The sequence below is a fragment of the Microtus oregoni genome, unplaced genomic scaffold, assembly GCF_018167655.1.
Source record: "Microtus oregoni isolate MIOR12 unplaced genomic scaffold, Mior012 000018F_ref0000195, whole genome shotgun sequence".
NCBI classification, from domain to species: Eukaryota; Metazoa; Chordata; class Mammalia; order Rodentia; family Cricetidae; genus Microtus; species Microtus oregoni.
Genome location: NW_024543077.1, coordinates 12,463,872 through 12,479,553, shown reverse-complemented (window position 1 = coordinate 12,479,553; position 15,682 = coordinate 12,463,872). Strand labels below are relative to the sequence as shown.

Sequence of the window (15,682 nt, the reverse complement as noted above, 5' to 3'; positions counted from 1 at the left end):
CACTGGCTTACTATTCTTCATGTGTTGGGGGAAATAGCCCACAATTTTATTTAAACAGTCAGATCACATTTACCATTCCAAAAGTATTGAGTCTAGCTAAGGAAGCCAAGCCGGACATTCTCAGCTCCTATCTTCTTATCTCTGAGTGATTTTTGAACAGTGACAATAAAAACAAAAGGAAAGACTCTTTTAAAAAACATTCCTTCTGTCAAAACCTGTAAATCAGTTTGTTTACATGGTCAAGTGATTTGCAAAGTGACCAAAAGAAAAATTTCCTAAAAGCTAATGGGTTTTGGAATTACTTGATTTGAGAGTAACTTTGTAGATTGCCCCCTTTGACACCTGCTTATGTAAATATTCTCTGGGTTTGAAATGAAATTACATCTACTTAGGAATGGCAAATGTCCTCAAATAGAAAGTTTGCTAGGAGATAGTCAAGTCATTCTTCATCATGACATGTCCATAAAGAAGTCTATCTATGCCATTTTCATTTGCCTAGACGCTATTATTGTTATTGCTATTTGACTAGAAATACACAATGAGACACCTTTCAAATGGCCTGACAGTTCCCCAATAAACAACCTCCAAGTCTTTTTCATACAGTGTGTTTCTCCACACAATGGTCCTACATAGACAGACAGGCGAAGGTGGCTGACCCCAGGGACAAGGAATGTGTGCTAATCATGGCGTGTCAGGGTAGTGAACAAGGAGGCTGAAAACATTCCCGTGAATTCGAGGCAAGTTATTGATGTCTACTATTTAATCAGGAAAGTGTTTGTGTGTGTGTGTGTGTGTGTGTGTGTGTGTGTGTGTGTTCTTAACATTAATTAGTAATACACTAAAGATCAAAAGACAGTGGTGTGGGTATGAAGATCAGTTCACTGAGAGAAAAAAAAAACAGATGAGAGGGATTAGAAACAGAAGTAACTTATCCAGAGGGGCTGGACTCAGGTTTGTTTGGGGTGGGGGGCTCCTGCACTTTGCCACAGGCATGGGGAGGATTTTCCCCACCCCTGTGCCCTCCCAATTTGGGTTGTTCTTTCTCAGAAGGTGATTTTCCCCCTTCCATTGTCCTCATTCCCAGAACAAAGCATGTTGATCATGTGCAATATTTCTTACTGTGCCGAGAAGCCACAAGGACCGAGATTAAAGCTGTTTAACACACACACACACACACACACACACACACAAAGAAAGAAAGAAACAGGTAGCAATAGTTAGCAGAACGGGAAAGTTTGCTTGCTGCACAGAAGACGTGAGAGGGACAACAATTGCTTGTAAATAGGAGAATCCAAAGTGCACAGGTTGTTTAAGACAGAGGCCAAAGAAGTAAGACAATGAAGATAGTAGAAAGAGGTATGGTAGAAGTGTCAATGGAATACATTTAGCTAAGTTATTAAGAATTAGGATAGCTTACACACATGGAAAGTTAATCAAGACAATATTTACTGGTTAATAATCAAAGTGACCAAAATACTTGGTTTGCCAGGACATTTCCATATGCTTCTGTCACCCTTCCATTCTTCAATGCATCGCCTTACACATCCACCCACCACATAAAAACAAACAAATGACCCTGTTTTCTTTGAACATAAGCACCTGCTCTTAAATCTTTACTATCACTTATGTGAGGACTTGGTCCAAAGTTTCTCTTAATTTAAACCTTTGTTTACTTATAAGGCATCAGGCAAGTTATTCCCAGGGACTCCCGTGCAAGGCTCACACACATGCTGAATTTAATAGAATACCCACCACGCTTATCATCACTCCTGAAAGTGGGAGAAGTAGGAGGCAGGACAGAAAGCGTAATTCTTTGCTTCTCCCCATGACTCTTCAACATTTAAACTATTTACCACCACACTACTTTTTTCCTTCGTTCTCGTCTATCCTGCCTAATGATCACCGTTTTTTTATGTGCTGTTTCCTGGAACTGTATTTTTATCCCACCAAGATATCAATCCAGATTAACCATCATACTTGCTCTGGGTTTTGGTTCTTCAATGACCTTTCACTTTAATTTATCTAAATATCTGCAAGTAATATTTTAATACATTGCTTTTCCATTTGAACTGCCCCTCAGTGCCAGCTTCCTGATGTTATCTGTCTTGGTTTTCTTAACTTCCTCCACCTATTTGCCTTGTGCTTATCTGTGATCCTTTTCTCCCCTTCAGTTCCTTTATCTAATCTGTCAGTAAGCAACTCTACTTCCTTTAAACCTGCTATTAACCTTGATCTTTCTGTGCCCACGGGTCCTCCAATAAGCTTCATTGCCTCATAGAGATTTTATTGCCCTATTTGATTGTTTACTATTTTACCTCAGTTTCATCTCTCCCTTTTCATTTTTTTAAGATACCATACACGTTAGACATGATCTGTTTAATTCTGTTTATTGACATAGTCTTGAGAAAATTATTATTTGCTTCTTACTTTTCAGGGAGATGTTAGAAGTCATATACTTGGATACATAGCTAGAAAGTTCGAGTAAGTTCAACTAGAATATATCTGTCCAGCTCCGAATGATAAAATATTTCCAATGTGTATGACAGAAGCTTAAGTGCACAAGCAGGAGCCCATGTTTTCATAGTGTCTTCATATTCCAGTTGCATGTGGGGCTATAGCAAATGGAGGATGTGGGTCTGGCAGCTAAGGTTAAAACTGACTGGGAGCATGTGTTTAGATCAGCAGTGAGGGAGACCACCAGAGTGTGGGCTGCACTGAACAGCAGGTCAAACATTTGCTGAGGGAAGAAAAGCAGAGTGAAATCAGTCCACTGCTTCCAGAGATCCAGTCAAGACTCCTTGGTCCATGGAACTCAGATCAGAGCAAAGGAAGAAATTGCAGAAACAATGGAACATTCCTAATAATGAGGAGAGAACTGATGAGTGAAGGCAAAATATTGGCTTTCAAGAAACATTTCTATCCTCTGTCATGAAAAATGTCCATTTTGTACACACATTAAGAACATGGCCCAAAGACAAAGGTTAGTGGGGTTTTCTGGCTGAGGTAGAAGTGTAAAGATCAGAACACAGATGAACTGTGCTAGTTGATGGAATGGATGTTAACTTAGAAATCATTTTCTTAGCCTTATACTTCACAAATTGAGATGCAGTGGGCAGAGGGTAGTATCCAGGTCTATTAGTTTGTTCTAAATTAGGACATGGACTTCTTATAGTAGCTACGGGAATGAAAACCATTTCTGATTTAACTCTGGATCTGGCACAGCTAGAGCCATGGACTACCCTATATAAGATTCAGACACCAGTATGATAAACACTGGCCACCAGTAGAGATTTCAATTTAAAGTAGTATTAATAAAAATCAGACAGAGCAGAGCATGCTCCTCAGTAGCAGTAGATCCTCCATACACCAGAATCTAGGCTCAATCGCTAGGACTAATAAATTTGCTTCCTTATTATTTCAACCATATATCATTAGTTCAATGTCCATATCAACTGGAGAACAAAATCATTTTGAGGAGTCCAAACATAAAAAATTTCCATCAGGGCACAGATATCTTTCAAATTTCTGGTTTAAATTATCATTGCTTATTAGTATTTGTACAATACAATATCCTACAATTACATACTGCAATGTATTTGTGAATTTTATTCATTATTTGCATTGTATATGGATATAAAACCTGGTGTTGAGGTTTACAATGTATTGTTGGGTTGAAGGAAGATATGAATAATCTATTATCAAGTAGTCAGCTCCGTGCTAACTGCGGCTTCCACTTCTGTTTGTGTCGTTATATTAGCGTATCATTTACTTCATATATCAAGGTTTGCTTTTTGTGCTTGCTTCCATTTTCAGTTCAAATTCCCACATTTTTACAGGCACGTGATAAGTTAAATTCTTTTAAACCTGGTACAACATTTAGAGTAAGTAAAATATAAAGAGGAATTGGAATACTCACTGTGTATTTAGTTGTGAAGATATATGCTGAACAATTGTTGCTAGCATAATTATCATGGATTTTCTTTAGTAGATTTTAGCTGCTAGACAGCTTTTGGAGTTTGACGTTTTTAAATGCATACCATGTTGTGTCCTGTGCCCCACTTGGCAGCAGCCAGAATGAGAACAGCTAATCTCTCTCTTTGTCTGTTAAGACTCATGTAGGACCGCTACTCTCTGAGGATCAAGCCCTTTTTTGTGACTCAAGAGGCATGACTCCTCAGAGCTGAGTTCTTCATTGCCATCTGAAGCTCCCTCCTTCTTGAGCTATCAGAATACAGAAATAACAAAACGGAAAGCCTTTGGGCTGTTCTAGGTAAAGTCCAAACTGACACATTCCCCATCAACACAACCTTTAAATACATCATAATCTTTAAATACCAAGACACGGACTCAAGGACAAGACAGGGTGGTTGCTCAAACAGGGTTGAGCTTTAGTTAGAATCTCAGGGTGGGATGAAAGAATGTCACCATTTGGAAGATGGGAACAACTAATGAACCTTGGATGCATGTGTTTTTGTTTGCTTTCTGGAGTAGCTGGGAACTTTTGTTTTAAATTTTCATTTTTACCATATTAGAGGGGGTTTTGATTTAAAGTTTCTGTTGAGACTCTCTGTTGTCTGTAAATTCTCCCACATGGAAAGAGAAGTTAAAACAACTGGAAGAAGAAACAAAAAGCAATTCAAAAAATCACTATCAGCTAAGTACTAAGTACAGGGGTAGGTATGATCACCCTGTGCAAAAGAGGCCTGTGGGAGAAAGAAAAATGTTGTGTTCTGAAGACTGAGGCTTTCTCATCTTCAATTGGCAGTATCTTGGGGTGTCATGCTAGAAGTTCAGTTGTGAAAATGCATAGTTTCAAACTGTCCCTGTGAGGCCATATGTTTTAAATGCCAGAGGGTGGGGCTGTGCTATAATAAAGCCCAGGTGTCTATTGCTATGATTTTAAATTGTTGAATTCAACAGCCTTGCACTAATTAAATGATAGCTATTTTTAACCCAAATTTGGCAGCCAATCAGGAAAGAATTTCTATCATAAAATGCTAACAACAGTGCTCTAAGACAGAACCTCAGTGTAATCTACAGGAAAGAAAGGCCCTATTCTCAAAACTTGTATTTATTTTTAGCTTGTAAGGATGTTTATTGTTTAAATCACAGAACAGAGTACTACTTGATACTCAAACTTCTTTTCTGTAATTAGATTTCTTCATATAATAAACATTTGGCTTAGACTTTCCCACCATTCCCCTCAAAAACAATCTTCTTCCAAGACCTATAAAAGAACCACATTTAAAAACGAAGTAAAAATCAGTGATGACTGACTAACACAGAGTCATGCATGTTGCCTGTTATATGTTATCTCACAGTTAAAGCATCAGTCCTTACAATGCTATCCTAATCTCCTCCATTGGTGTCATACACATTCCTGAAGTGTGGGCTGCTGTCACACTCTACCTGTTGGTCATCTCTGGGGTGCTCTCCGGCAGAAGCTACATGCTGATTTTCATTTTCACAGAGGTTGCCCGGTGCATGCCTGCAGCCCACCTCAACATGGCCCAGTTGCCTGTACTTCCTTTAGAACTTCCTCTGCTTACTACTCTTCTTTACATACAGTTAGTTTCTGTAAATAAAGTGACCATCAACTGTCTCAGATCAGCTCAGGAAATCATTCTCCCGCATTCCCATAGGCCCCTCTTCAAAAACGTTTTAGAATTAAGTAATTTATTTTTCACTAGAGGGTTCACTCTAGTTTGTAATTATGGAGTCTTCATCATCTTTCTAGAGAAAGGATTGTAAATTTTCAGAGGTGTTTTGTTTGTTTGTTTGTTTAGTTTGTTCTTATTTTGTTTTGTTTTGACACAGTCTCATTATACAACCCTGGCTGTCTCAAAAATCTTTATGTAGGCCAGGTTGGCCCCAAACGTACAGAGATCCTCCTGTCTCTTCCTACCTCCACATCTCCTATATATGACTACTGGGATTAAAAGTGCATAGCACCACACCTGGAAAGAATGTAAAGTAAAGTAATATCTCATGATTCGGAATTTTCATTGTAAATTTATGTAGATGAATTAGAGAGATGGCATAGCAATAACGATCACTGACTGCTCTTTCAAAGAATTCAGGTTCAAATCCTAGCAGTACGTATTAAATAGCTCACAAGCAAAGGTAACTTCATTTCCAGGGCACCCGAGACATCTTCTGGCCTCTGTGTGCAGTATGCATGCAAATGGTGCACAGATGTATGCTATCAAAATGCCCATGCACATAATAAATTAGAATAGAATGAAATAGAATGTAATTAATATTAAGAAATAAACATGTCAGTTCCATAGACATGAAAACAGTATCATTTCAGGAGTCACTACAATACATGTGTAACTTTTCCTGCTTTGCTTTTCAGTGCTGCAGTCTACGATGTTCCCACTAATGTCTTGTTTAAGATCCTGCACTTATCTAAATGAAGAGGGCCAATCATATTCCGAGGATTTCCAAATCATTTGTCTTAGCCCCCTTTGAGCTCATTCTAAGTACTAAATATTTACTTAGTCAATCCTTGGTCTCTGTCATCCAGTCATACATCTTCATCATTAGGCATGGGCTAACAGTAGGTGGAGCTATTCTCTTTCTCCATCTACAGAACTCATATCCATGTTAACGGCTTGTAAACGCATCTCACAAGGGCTTGCTTTCTTTTAATGTCCATGATTCTAAACTATAACTGGGAATTTTCATCTAGTTTGGCAGCATTGTATTAAAGACTGTTAAAGCATTCTTTAGCTTGTTATCAATCCCCAGCTCTATGTCTTTAAGAATGCTATCATTTTTCGTATTGGTGCTCTTTTTATTATTATATTCTTATTTTTGATGCAGAGTTTCTCTGCAAAACAATCTGGTTGTCCTGGAACTCAATCTGTAGACCTGGCTGGTATCGATCCCACAGAGATCCATCTGTCTCTGCTTCCAGCGTGCTGGGATTAAAGCCATATGCCACTACTGCCGACTATTGATACTTCTTTTAAAGCAACTGGAACATGAGAATTGGTTCTCATAGACATGTCATTATATATGCAAATATTAACCTACTCCAAATGAAAACTGAAGTCAGTTCTTATTGATTAATCACAATTTTATCTTAGAAGTCCTTGGGATTACAAGTAATTATTTATTTTGATACATATAATTCCACAGATAGAGGAAAACACTATGATGATTTCCAGTATGCTTGTTTGTTTGTTTGTTTGAGTGCTTGTTTTAAACAGGGTTTTTGTAATTAAATCGACCTTAAACTTGCAATTAAGGCAGAAACGACCCCCACGTCCTCTGTGTTGAAATCGGAGATGCCCTGAATGATACCTATCTGTGATGTGTCTTTAAAGTAAACTTACATACATTTATATAATGTATATATTAAATATATATATATATATTTAAATAACAAGTCAGAAGAGTTTAGCTAGTAAAAGGGACTGTTTTTACTTTTTCCAGGGTCTAAAATCAATTGTGATTCATCAGCATCTAGAATGTGTGTCTAGTAGTGGGGAGGTCCAAATCCTGAGTGGAAATAAAGATGATGAAGCCTTGCCAATTTAAGATAATTTGAAGAGTAAAATTTTCAAGTCTTGTGTGTTTTTCTAAAAATAACTTTCAGGTTTTTTTCTGAGTCTTGACCAAAGGTGGATTTTGAGGAATTTAAGAATCCACTGGGAAAGAATATGGAATAAGGAGATGTTTGTGTAGGCATTTCTCTCTTCTCTTTGCCTAAATAAAGAGATGGAATAGGAGACTAATAGATGGTTAGGGAAGGCTGGGCTGAAAACTACTCATTGCTCCATGAGCACACAATAATGTACATGTGATTGCGTTGACCTGAGTGTGTGCCTGTGTGTTTTGTTTTGAGCCAATATTTGGTCTTGAAATCCTGACCCACCTCTACGTACAAAGTGCTGGGATTAGAGGTATGTGCCATACTGTATGCAGAAGCCTACTTTATGGGACCTTTGATCACTTGCCATCCATTTTCTGGAGGATGTTTTTTTTTTTTCAGAACTCCCAAGATGCATAGAAATCATAGCCTTGGACAGAAAGGATCCAGAACAATGTGATGTTCTATCTCCTTTCTTCTGTAACCTGAACGTTTAGTGTCTTGATTGCCGCAGATGCCTAATATATTCTGTTGAACTCAACTGCTTCCTCTGTTTCTCAAGAGCCGTATTCATTTTCTTTGCTTTTATTCAAAGCATTGTTTCTGAACAAAGTAAGGATGTGTTATCAGGCAGCCTTACAGTTACACCAAACAACAACATGAACTGACCAATTCTTTATCTAAGCAAGTCATTAGGAAACTTTATCTGACTTGGAAGTAGTACAAAGGGTTTTGTTGTTTTGGGTTTTTTTTTCCCCTTTTATGCTGCAATACTTTGTCACTGGCCATATATGAGGGATGGCTTTCTGGGTCAGGACAGGCAGGCTTTGTTAACTTTGAATAACTTTATGTCATTTCTACAAGTACATGATGCGCTCAGGTGTCCGAGCCACAGGGGCTCATAACAGGGCAGTCACCAAACTCACTATTGTCACCTTAACAAATCCCACTGACCTTTTCCTTGGTTTGCGATTTTGTTTAAGAACTGCTTTATTGATGAGATCTCTCCTGGTGATGGGACCCAAACTTAACGCATGCTTAAACCCTCCATTACTACCAAGGTGTCTCCAGTCCTTTTTGTGTTTTCTATTTTGGAGACAGATTCTCACTAAATAGCAAAGGAAGGCCCGGAAATCACTATGGATGTCTTGTACTTGTGATTTTCCAGCCTTTGGCTTCAGAGTACCTGCTAATACAAAGTAGCACTGCTAGGACTAACTACAACTCATGTTGATTGAACATCAGGCACTCGCAGTTGCTCAGTGCTTTCATATATACTAACCTACTAATAGATTCTACCAGACAAATAACATTAGAAGCCTCCTATTATATGTAAAAATACTAACACATAACTAGTCTCTTGGAATTTTGACTAAGACCATGTCTACAAAATTGCCTGATATCACCATTAAGATATAAACCCAGAAAGAGAATCTCCAGGGCATGTGCTGGAAAGAATTTAAGCAGTATTGGTTATTTTCATTCCACCTCCCATGAATTTCACACAGTGTAATAAAGAATACCACAGTTTTCATGATCGATGACATTTCAGGTTTCCCTCAGTTTACTGAAATCACATGGTTACGATAAAGGAGTAGTCTTGTGATAAAGAGGACATAAAATCACAGCATTGCTAGATGGAAAAAGACTTTGAAGGTGAGTCGTCTGCGCTTCATTTGGTCATGTATACTCTACATACAATGCAGTCTCTTAAGATTGTGTTGCCTACTGACATCATGGCCTGTTATATTCCTGTAGTTAACTTCTATGGTTTTTGCAGAGTAATGATGAAATCATTGAATAAAGCATTTCTCAGAATATATATATATATATATATATATATATATATATATATATATATCCCTGTGATTATATGGCTGGAGACTGATTTAGTAGAAATCACTGATAGTTGGATCCCCCAGACACTTTCTCAGCCACTCCTGACGTGCTCAGCCGCTCTTTCTGCTGCCACTTACACCCACACTGACCATGTTGATCTGCACATCTTGTTTCCTGAATGCTACGCTCAGATCACTTTCTGAAAATTCTGCTAATTTTTCACATATAGTGGTCCCAGAGTTGATTCTGGCTGGATTATCTTATTGTTTTAACTTTCAACTCTCTTTATTTTCCAAACAGGAGCAAAGTTTATTGGAACATTCCCCATTCCAGACACGTATAATCCAGATGATGATAAAATATATTTCTTCTTTCGGGAATCATCCCAGGAAGGCAGTACATCTGACAGAAGCATTCTTTCAAGAGTTGGGAGAGTTTGTAAGGCAAGATTCATTTATTTTTCTTAAGAACCATGTCTTTGTGCATGAAGTAATATGTCTTCAGTATTGAAGGGAAGGAGGCCATGCATTATTGATAAAGTTGAAAATTAGTTCACACTTCACACTCCTATACATGGGTGATTTTTGAGATGCATCTTTGAAAAGCAAAAGCAAGTTATTTTCCAATCTGATTTTTGGTTCTTATCTACCTCCCTGGTCTTGCAGATTGTTGGTTCTCTGCTGATGTTCAGCGCCATTCAATGCTCTTACCAATAAGACCACTCACTGTCGTGATCCCCAGAGGGAAAATGTTTCCATGTTACATTAGATCATCTCAACTCAATTTGAATAATCACTAGAGTAACTTACACACTAACAAAATCATGTCTGTATTTTTACAAATATACACCACACATATAACAACCATGCCTTTTGTTTGGACCAATTGAGTTTGAAATACAGTTCTATTTTATTATATTAAATACTTCCTATGCTATTAATCTAGATTAAGTTCTGAGAGAAAAATGAAGAATAAAAGATAACTAAAAGCATAAAATGTTTATTTAAAAAAAACCAATTGAATCTGAATATTGCCATTTTATATAAATTATACTGACCACATAAACTGCTTTGGAGAGTTACATTTTGTTCCATCAAGGCTTTTAGTTGATTGGCTATGGACTTTACAGAATTGAGAAAGTACTGGAGCCAAACCCTTGATGTCTGAATGTATGCATTCTCCCTGGATTTGCCTCTGCTGGAAGAACTTTCCCGACGAGACATAAATCAGTGATGAACAAGAGCTATTAAGTTAATAAATACCTTCTTCAGCAATATTTCTCTGGTCTTAAACTTTTCATTTTCTTCCATCTAAGCTTGTCACTTTTTGTTGCATTCTGTACCCTCAGGCTTCTGAACCGTTCTAGGAGCAGGAATACAAACCATCACCACACTTGAAATTGCTAATGACAACATACCTTTTGAATGAAGCCGACTTTTGAGGCCAGACCATTCTTTATGTACCATCCTAGCCAATAATGCTGTTCCTCCCACTGATCCTTTTTACCCCAGAGGGGACAGATTGTTTAAAAGGCATCCTCATTCTCTCAGAGTCCAAAAATCTGTAGTCGTCTTTTAAAGCCTCCTGCTAGGAATGAATGGCCATGCCCGGAGTGCTCTTAGTATGTCAGTGTACTGAAGCATGCCACATAACAATGGTATAATGACCCTGAGAGCCAAACAGTAGACTGACACTTTGTATAAGTGAGGTTTGTTAAATGTGTCAAAGGGGGATTACAAGCACTAAATGCGTTTCATGAGTCCTTTTGAAAACAGTGTATGACAAGTGCGCTGTTTGTGGGGAGTTCAATGCTTATTACTTAATGGCTATAATCCATTAGACTGAAATTTATTTCTAACAAAGTAAAGATTTTATTCTGGTATAAATGAATCATAAAGGTAGATGAATACCTCAGCCTTTGTCATATCTATAAATATCTATGTAGAAACTGTGGTTAGAATTTCAACCATTACCCATGGAATGTTCTTTTTAAGCTGTGAGAAAATTCCTGCAGAAAGGAAAAGGCAGGAAAAAAGCAGGAAAGGAGTTTACCCAACTCAAAAACCTCTGAGAATACACAGTAAGATTGTGTTCTATCAAATCATGAGATCAAATAAAGATATGATGGATGAGAAACGAAGGAGAGACTTTTCACTTAGTGTGAAAAGAGATGAGTCTCTTAATTGTTCTTTTACCTGTGTGACATCTTAAAACTGCTCACGGTATAGCCATAATCTATTGGTCAAATGTCCATGAAATCTGGTTCTAAGTTCTTTGTTCACAATTTAATTACTGCACATCCAACTCATAGTCACCATTACTTTTTATGTTGTTTTCACATAAACGAATTCTGGCATTATTTGCAATTTATTCTTTTTGTTTTATTTCCCTTATTTCAAAAATGTCTTGATATTTATTTCTCTACATTTTTTGTCACGCAATAAGAAAACAATATATCTTTATTGTGAAACAAAATTGAGTGTGATAATTGTAAGAAATTAGTATAGAAGGAAGATCTCCTAGTAGGCTGTGGAAGCCCTCTGACATTCCCAGGTTTTATTCTGTTATAGTGGCAGTCCTTTAGCCTGCCAGTTCAGCTCACATTTTCCCACAGTCTGTATTTGGAAACACAAAGGTTTTGTTCTTGCTGCCATTGTTTGCTTTCATATTTAACTAATAATTTGACACGGAATGGAACTGTTGACAGTTTAAAAAAATTCTGCCCCTTTTAATATTCAACTTTAAAAATTGGTGTTATATTTACCTGGGAAATCTGTTTTCTTGACTTATTTGTCATAAAATTATTGGTAAGAGGTTTTGGTAATAGACTACCCTTTTACTCTCTTACTGTCTCTTCTCTTCTCTCTTGCTCTCTCTTTCTGAACACCCAAAGAGATTAAAGATTGTCCAAGGGAAGGGCTGATATGTTCAATATTATAACCCATGTATGCCTTATATTTGAATATTTCACCAATAGCATCAAAATATGACTTCCCTAGAACACACAGACACTGCTGATACCAAGCTGTTATTCTTTTTTAAAAATAAATCTAAATTACATTGAGGGAAAATATATAAAAGACACTCATAAAGTGGGATGATATAACTACGACATATGAGACCTCTAAGCTATCAGTGACGTTTGAAAGCATCATATGAAGGGAATGAGTAAAATGAATTCTCTAGTGTGAACACGACCACACTACATGGAGGAAGAGAGGCCAAGCATTCCAATTAGCCTTTGTCAGGGCAGATCTTGCTCACAGGATGCTGGAATCTTGTATTAAAAATTCAAAGCATGTGTCAGGGGACCAATGTCTTTGTTGGAAATTAGGTGATAAGAAGTCTTGTTTCCATGTTAGCAACTGAGAACATGACCCTAGGCAATAATGAGTTATTCTATATTTGAGGTACAGAGGGGCAAGATGAATATATTTAGCCCACAATGGAAGAATGCATCTGGATTGAGAAATACTTGTGAGTAGGAAGTCTGTTTTATCCAATATAGTATGAAAAAAGACATGAAGGATCATTTAGGAGATATTTCAAAGAGAATCCGTTTGTACATATCTTATTGGTATCTCATTGGTAGATTGGTACAGATAAGTGCAGTTCATGACCATGGTCTTGTTCTTATCTGCAGTATTAATGCAGTATGTGGTCACATGTTGAAATATGGCTTTGAAGATGAAGAACTGAATTTACAGTGCATCCTTGTTCCCATTCCCAAAATGGTATTGACCTCATCACGTGATAACCACCTCATAGGCAATATCATTCTAGATGGCACTTGTCATACAGATAAGCACTCCTATATTCTTGGTAACTGGGTTTTAGAAGACAAGGCAGGGGTCTTGACAAATCCAAACTGGTGCATTCCCTGATGAGAGAGGAAACAGCATAGATGTTATATTGGGACTTCTGCAGCTGATGTGGCTCTGGAATGTGTTAGCATATTAACCTACTTAAAAGTGTAAGCCCGGGGCTCTGTGGCATCTCAGCTCTCGAGTGTGAAATCTGCAGTATGTGTCGGCTTTTGAGTCATGGAAGTAACTAAAACTGTTCAGAAATACTTGTAGCAAGATGAAATACAGACAGAATCCAGAGGGACAGTGCAATTTTAAATAAGATATAAATGTCCACAAAAGCAATGTGAGAAGAATTTGTTCTGTGGTATGTTGGGATGGGTAGGAGAGCTATCACAAGTCACTGGAATGATGTCCTTATAAAAACTCAGTTGCTGTGGGGGCACCACGCATCCAGAATCTGTGTCCTTCAGACACTGATGCAGGCAAATAAAACAGAACGGAGAGGGAAGAGAGTATGTGGATAAATGGGAGGAGAAGAGAAAAGAAAGAACAAGGAAACCAAAGCAGTTTTCAATGATGTTACAGGCCAAAAAAACTCCAGAATTTGACAGTCAACATATAACTGATAACCTCTGCCCAGAGGATAGAAACATTCAACTCAGTATATACTGCGACACAATGCAAACACCCACATCTTCTATGACTACTGCATCAAAAAATGTAATGCTTAAATAAGAGCATTGGATTTACATGTGGCATATGCTCAATGGATGATTGACATGGATTTCAGGGTATGAGCGAGCATGTAACAATCTAATATAGGAGACTTACATGTAATGAATGTAAACTCTGCCCACAGTACTTGAAAATACACACTCACATTATGTATATGATAAAAATAATATGATATAAACATATCACATTATGTATAGGATAAATAATATGTATTTATAAATTATATATATATATACATACATACATACATAGTTTCAGAACATATTCAACTTAATATCTCTTATGAGCTGAAGAAGGTGGCCGTGGTATCCTGTGGATTAGGTACCAAAGTATTTTGACAAGCAGTGGAATTGCATTATGTTTCCATTTGTTTTGTTGAATTGAATATAGTATTTTCAGGCTGGCCTGAAACTCGCTGTACATTCCACACTGACCTTAAAATCCCTCAATTCCCTTATCTCTACTTTCTGAGTGCTGGAATTCAGAGGTGTGACATAAGGTCTAGCTGGTATTTTGTTAATTGTAAATGCAGAAACTACTGCTATTTTGCTCACATTTTTTTAAAAAAAAAGATTCATTTTATTCTTATTTATGTTTAAATGTGTTTCAGTGTGAGTGTATGCTACATATCTGCAGTAACACAGGGAGACCAGAAGGCCATTGAGTCCCCTGGTGCTGGAACTCAGGGTGTTGTGGGCCACCTGAGATGGGCGCTAGGATCAAATTCTGGTCCTCTGGGAGAGCGGCAAATGCTTAAACCACCGAATCATCTTTCCAGCTCTCTGCTTTGTTCTTATTTTTAAAAATACTTATATTTATAAATGTGTAGTATTTTTGAACACAATCGAAGTACCTTGAAACCATATTTGATAAATATTTATTAATAAGAACTATGAATTTTGGCTGAGATATGTGGAAAGGAGAGGTATCAATTAACTGGTATGTTAATTTCACATGACACTATTAATCAATAATAGCTCAGAAGAATACCTTTATATGAAGACTTTCTTTCAAATTAAGAATGATTTCCATCATCAAGGGCATATCCCCTAAAAAATGATCTTTTTGTAACATCATAACTTTCTAGCCCAACTATTTAGCAAGCCTTTCAAATTTAAAACAGGGTGCTGAGATTTAAGTGATTTTTAAAATCCTTGTTGATTTCTATTTAATTGTTCAGTCTTGTTGAACTGTCAATATTTTGAAGTACTAAGTGGGCCATCTTACACCCCGGTGAATTTCTGTCATTCGTGGTAGATTATTTCTATCTCCATGGTGAGAAATTGCACACTGACTGGATGATCAGGCACAGCCGATGAGGAAAATGACAGAGAGACTTCTGTCTATTAACTTTGCAGTTCAGTACTTTTAGAAACCATCATACCTACATACACACTCTCCCCGCACTCCTGTGTGTGTGTGTGTGTGTGTGTGTGTGCGCGCGCATGCGCGCATGCCCTTATTAATGTGTAGAAATGCCAGTCCCTTAGCGAGGCTAGCTGGCAGCTTTGCACCTCAAGGCTATTTTGATTACACGTGGATTCCCTTCATTTTTGGAAGCACTGTGGCAGGCTTCCTTATGCAGCCCAGTCTAGGTTCCAGCTGCGGGCTATGCCAGTTCCCTTTTTGTTTTGAGCATTTCCTTGTGTCCACGCCAGGAATTCAATTTGGATGGCCCTTTCACATAACTTGCCTAGGG

General features: G+C 37.6%; 1 protein-coding gene across 1 annotated transcript in view; it reads left to right on the top strand.

Moving 5' to 3' along the window:
* Positions 1 to 15,682, top strand: part of LOC121458931 (semaphorin-3D-like) — a 185,034-nt gene that overhangs the window by 123,933 nt on the left and 45,419 nt on the right. Inside the window, exon 8 of the mRNA XM_041668359.1 lies at positions 9,740 to 9,882. Coding sequence (XP_041524293.1) covers positions 9,740 to 9,882 — 143 coding nt within the window. The remainder of the gene's footprint in view (positions 1 to 9,739; positions 9,883 to 15,682) is intronic.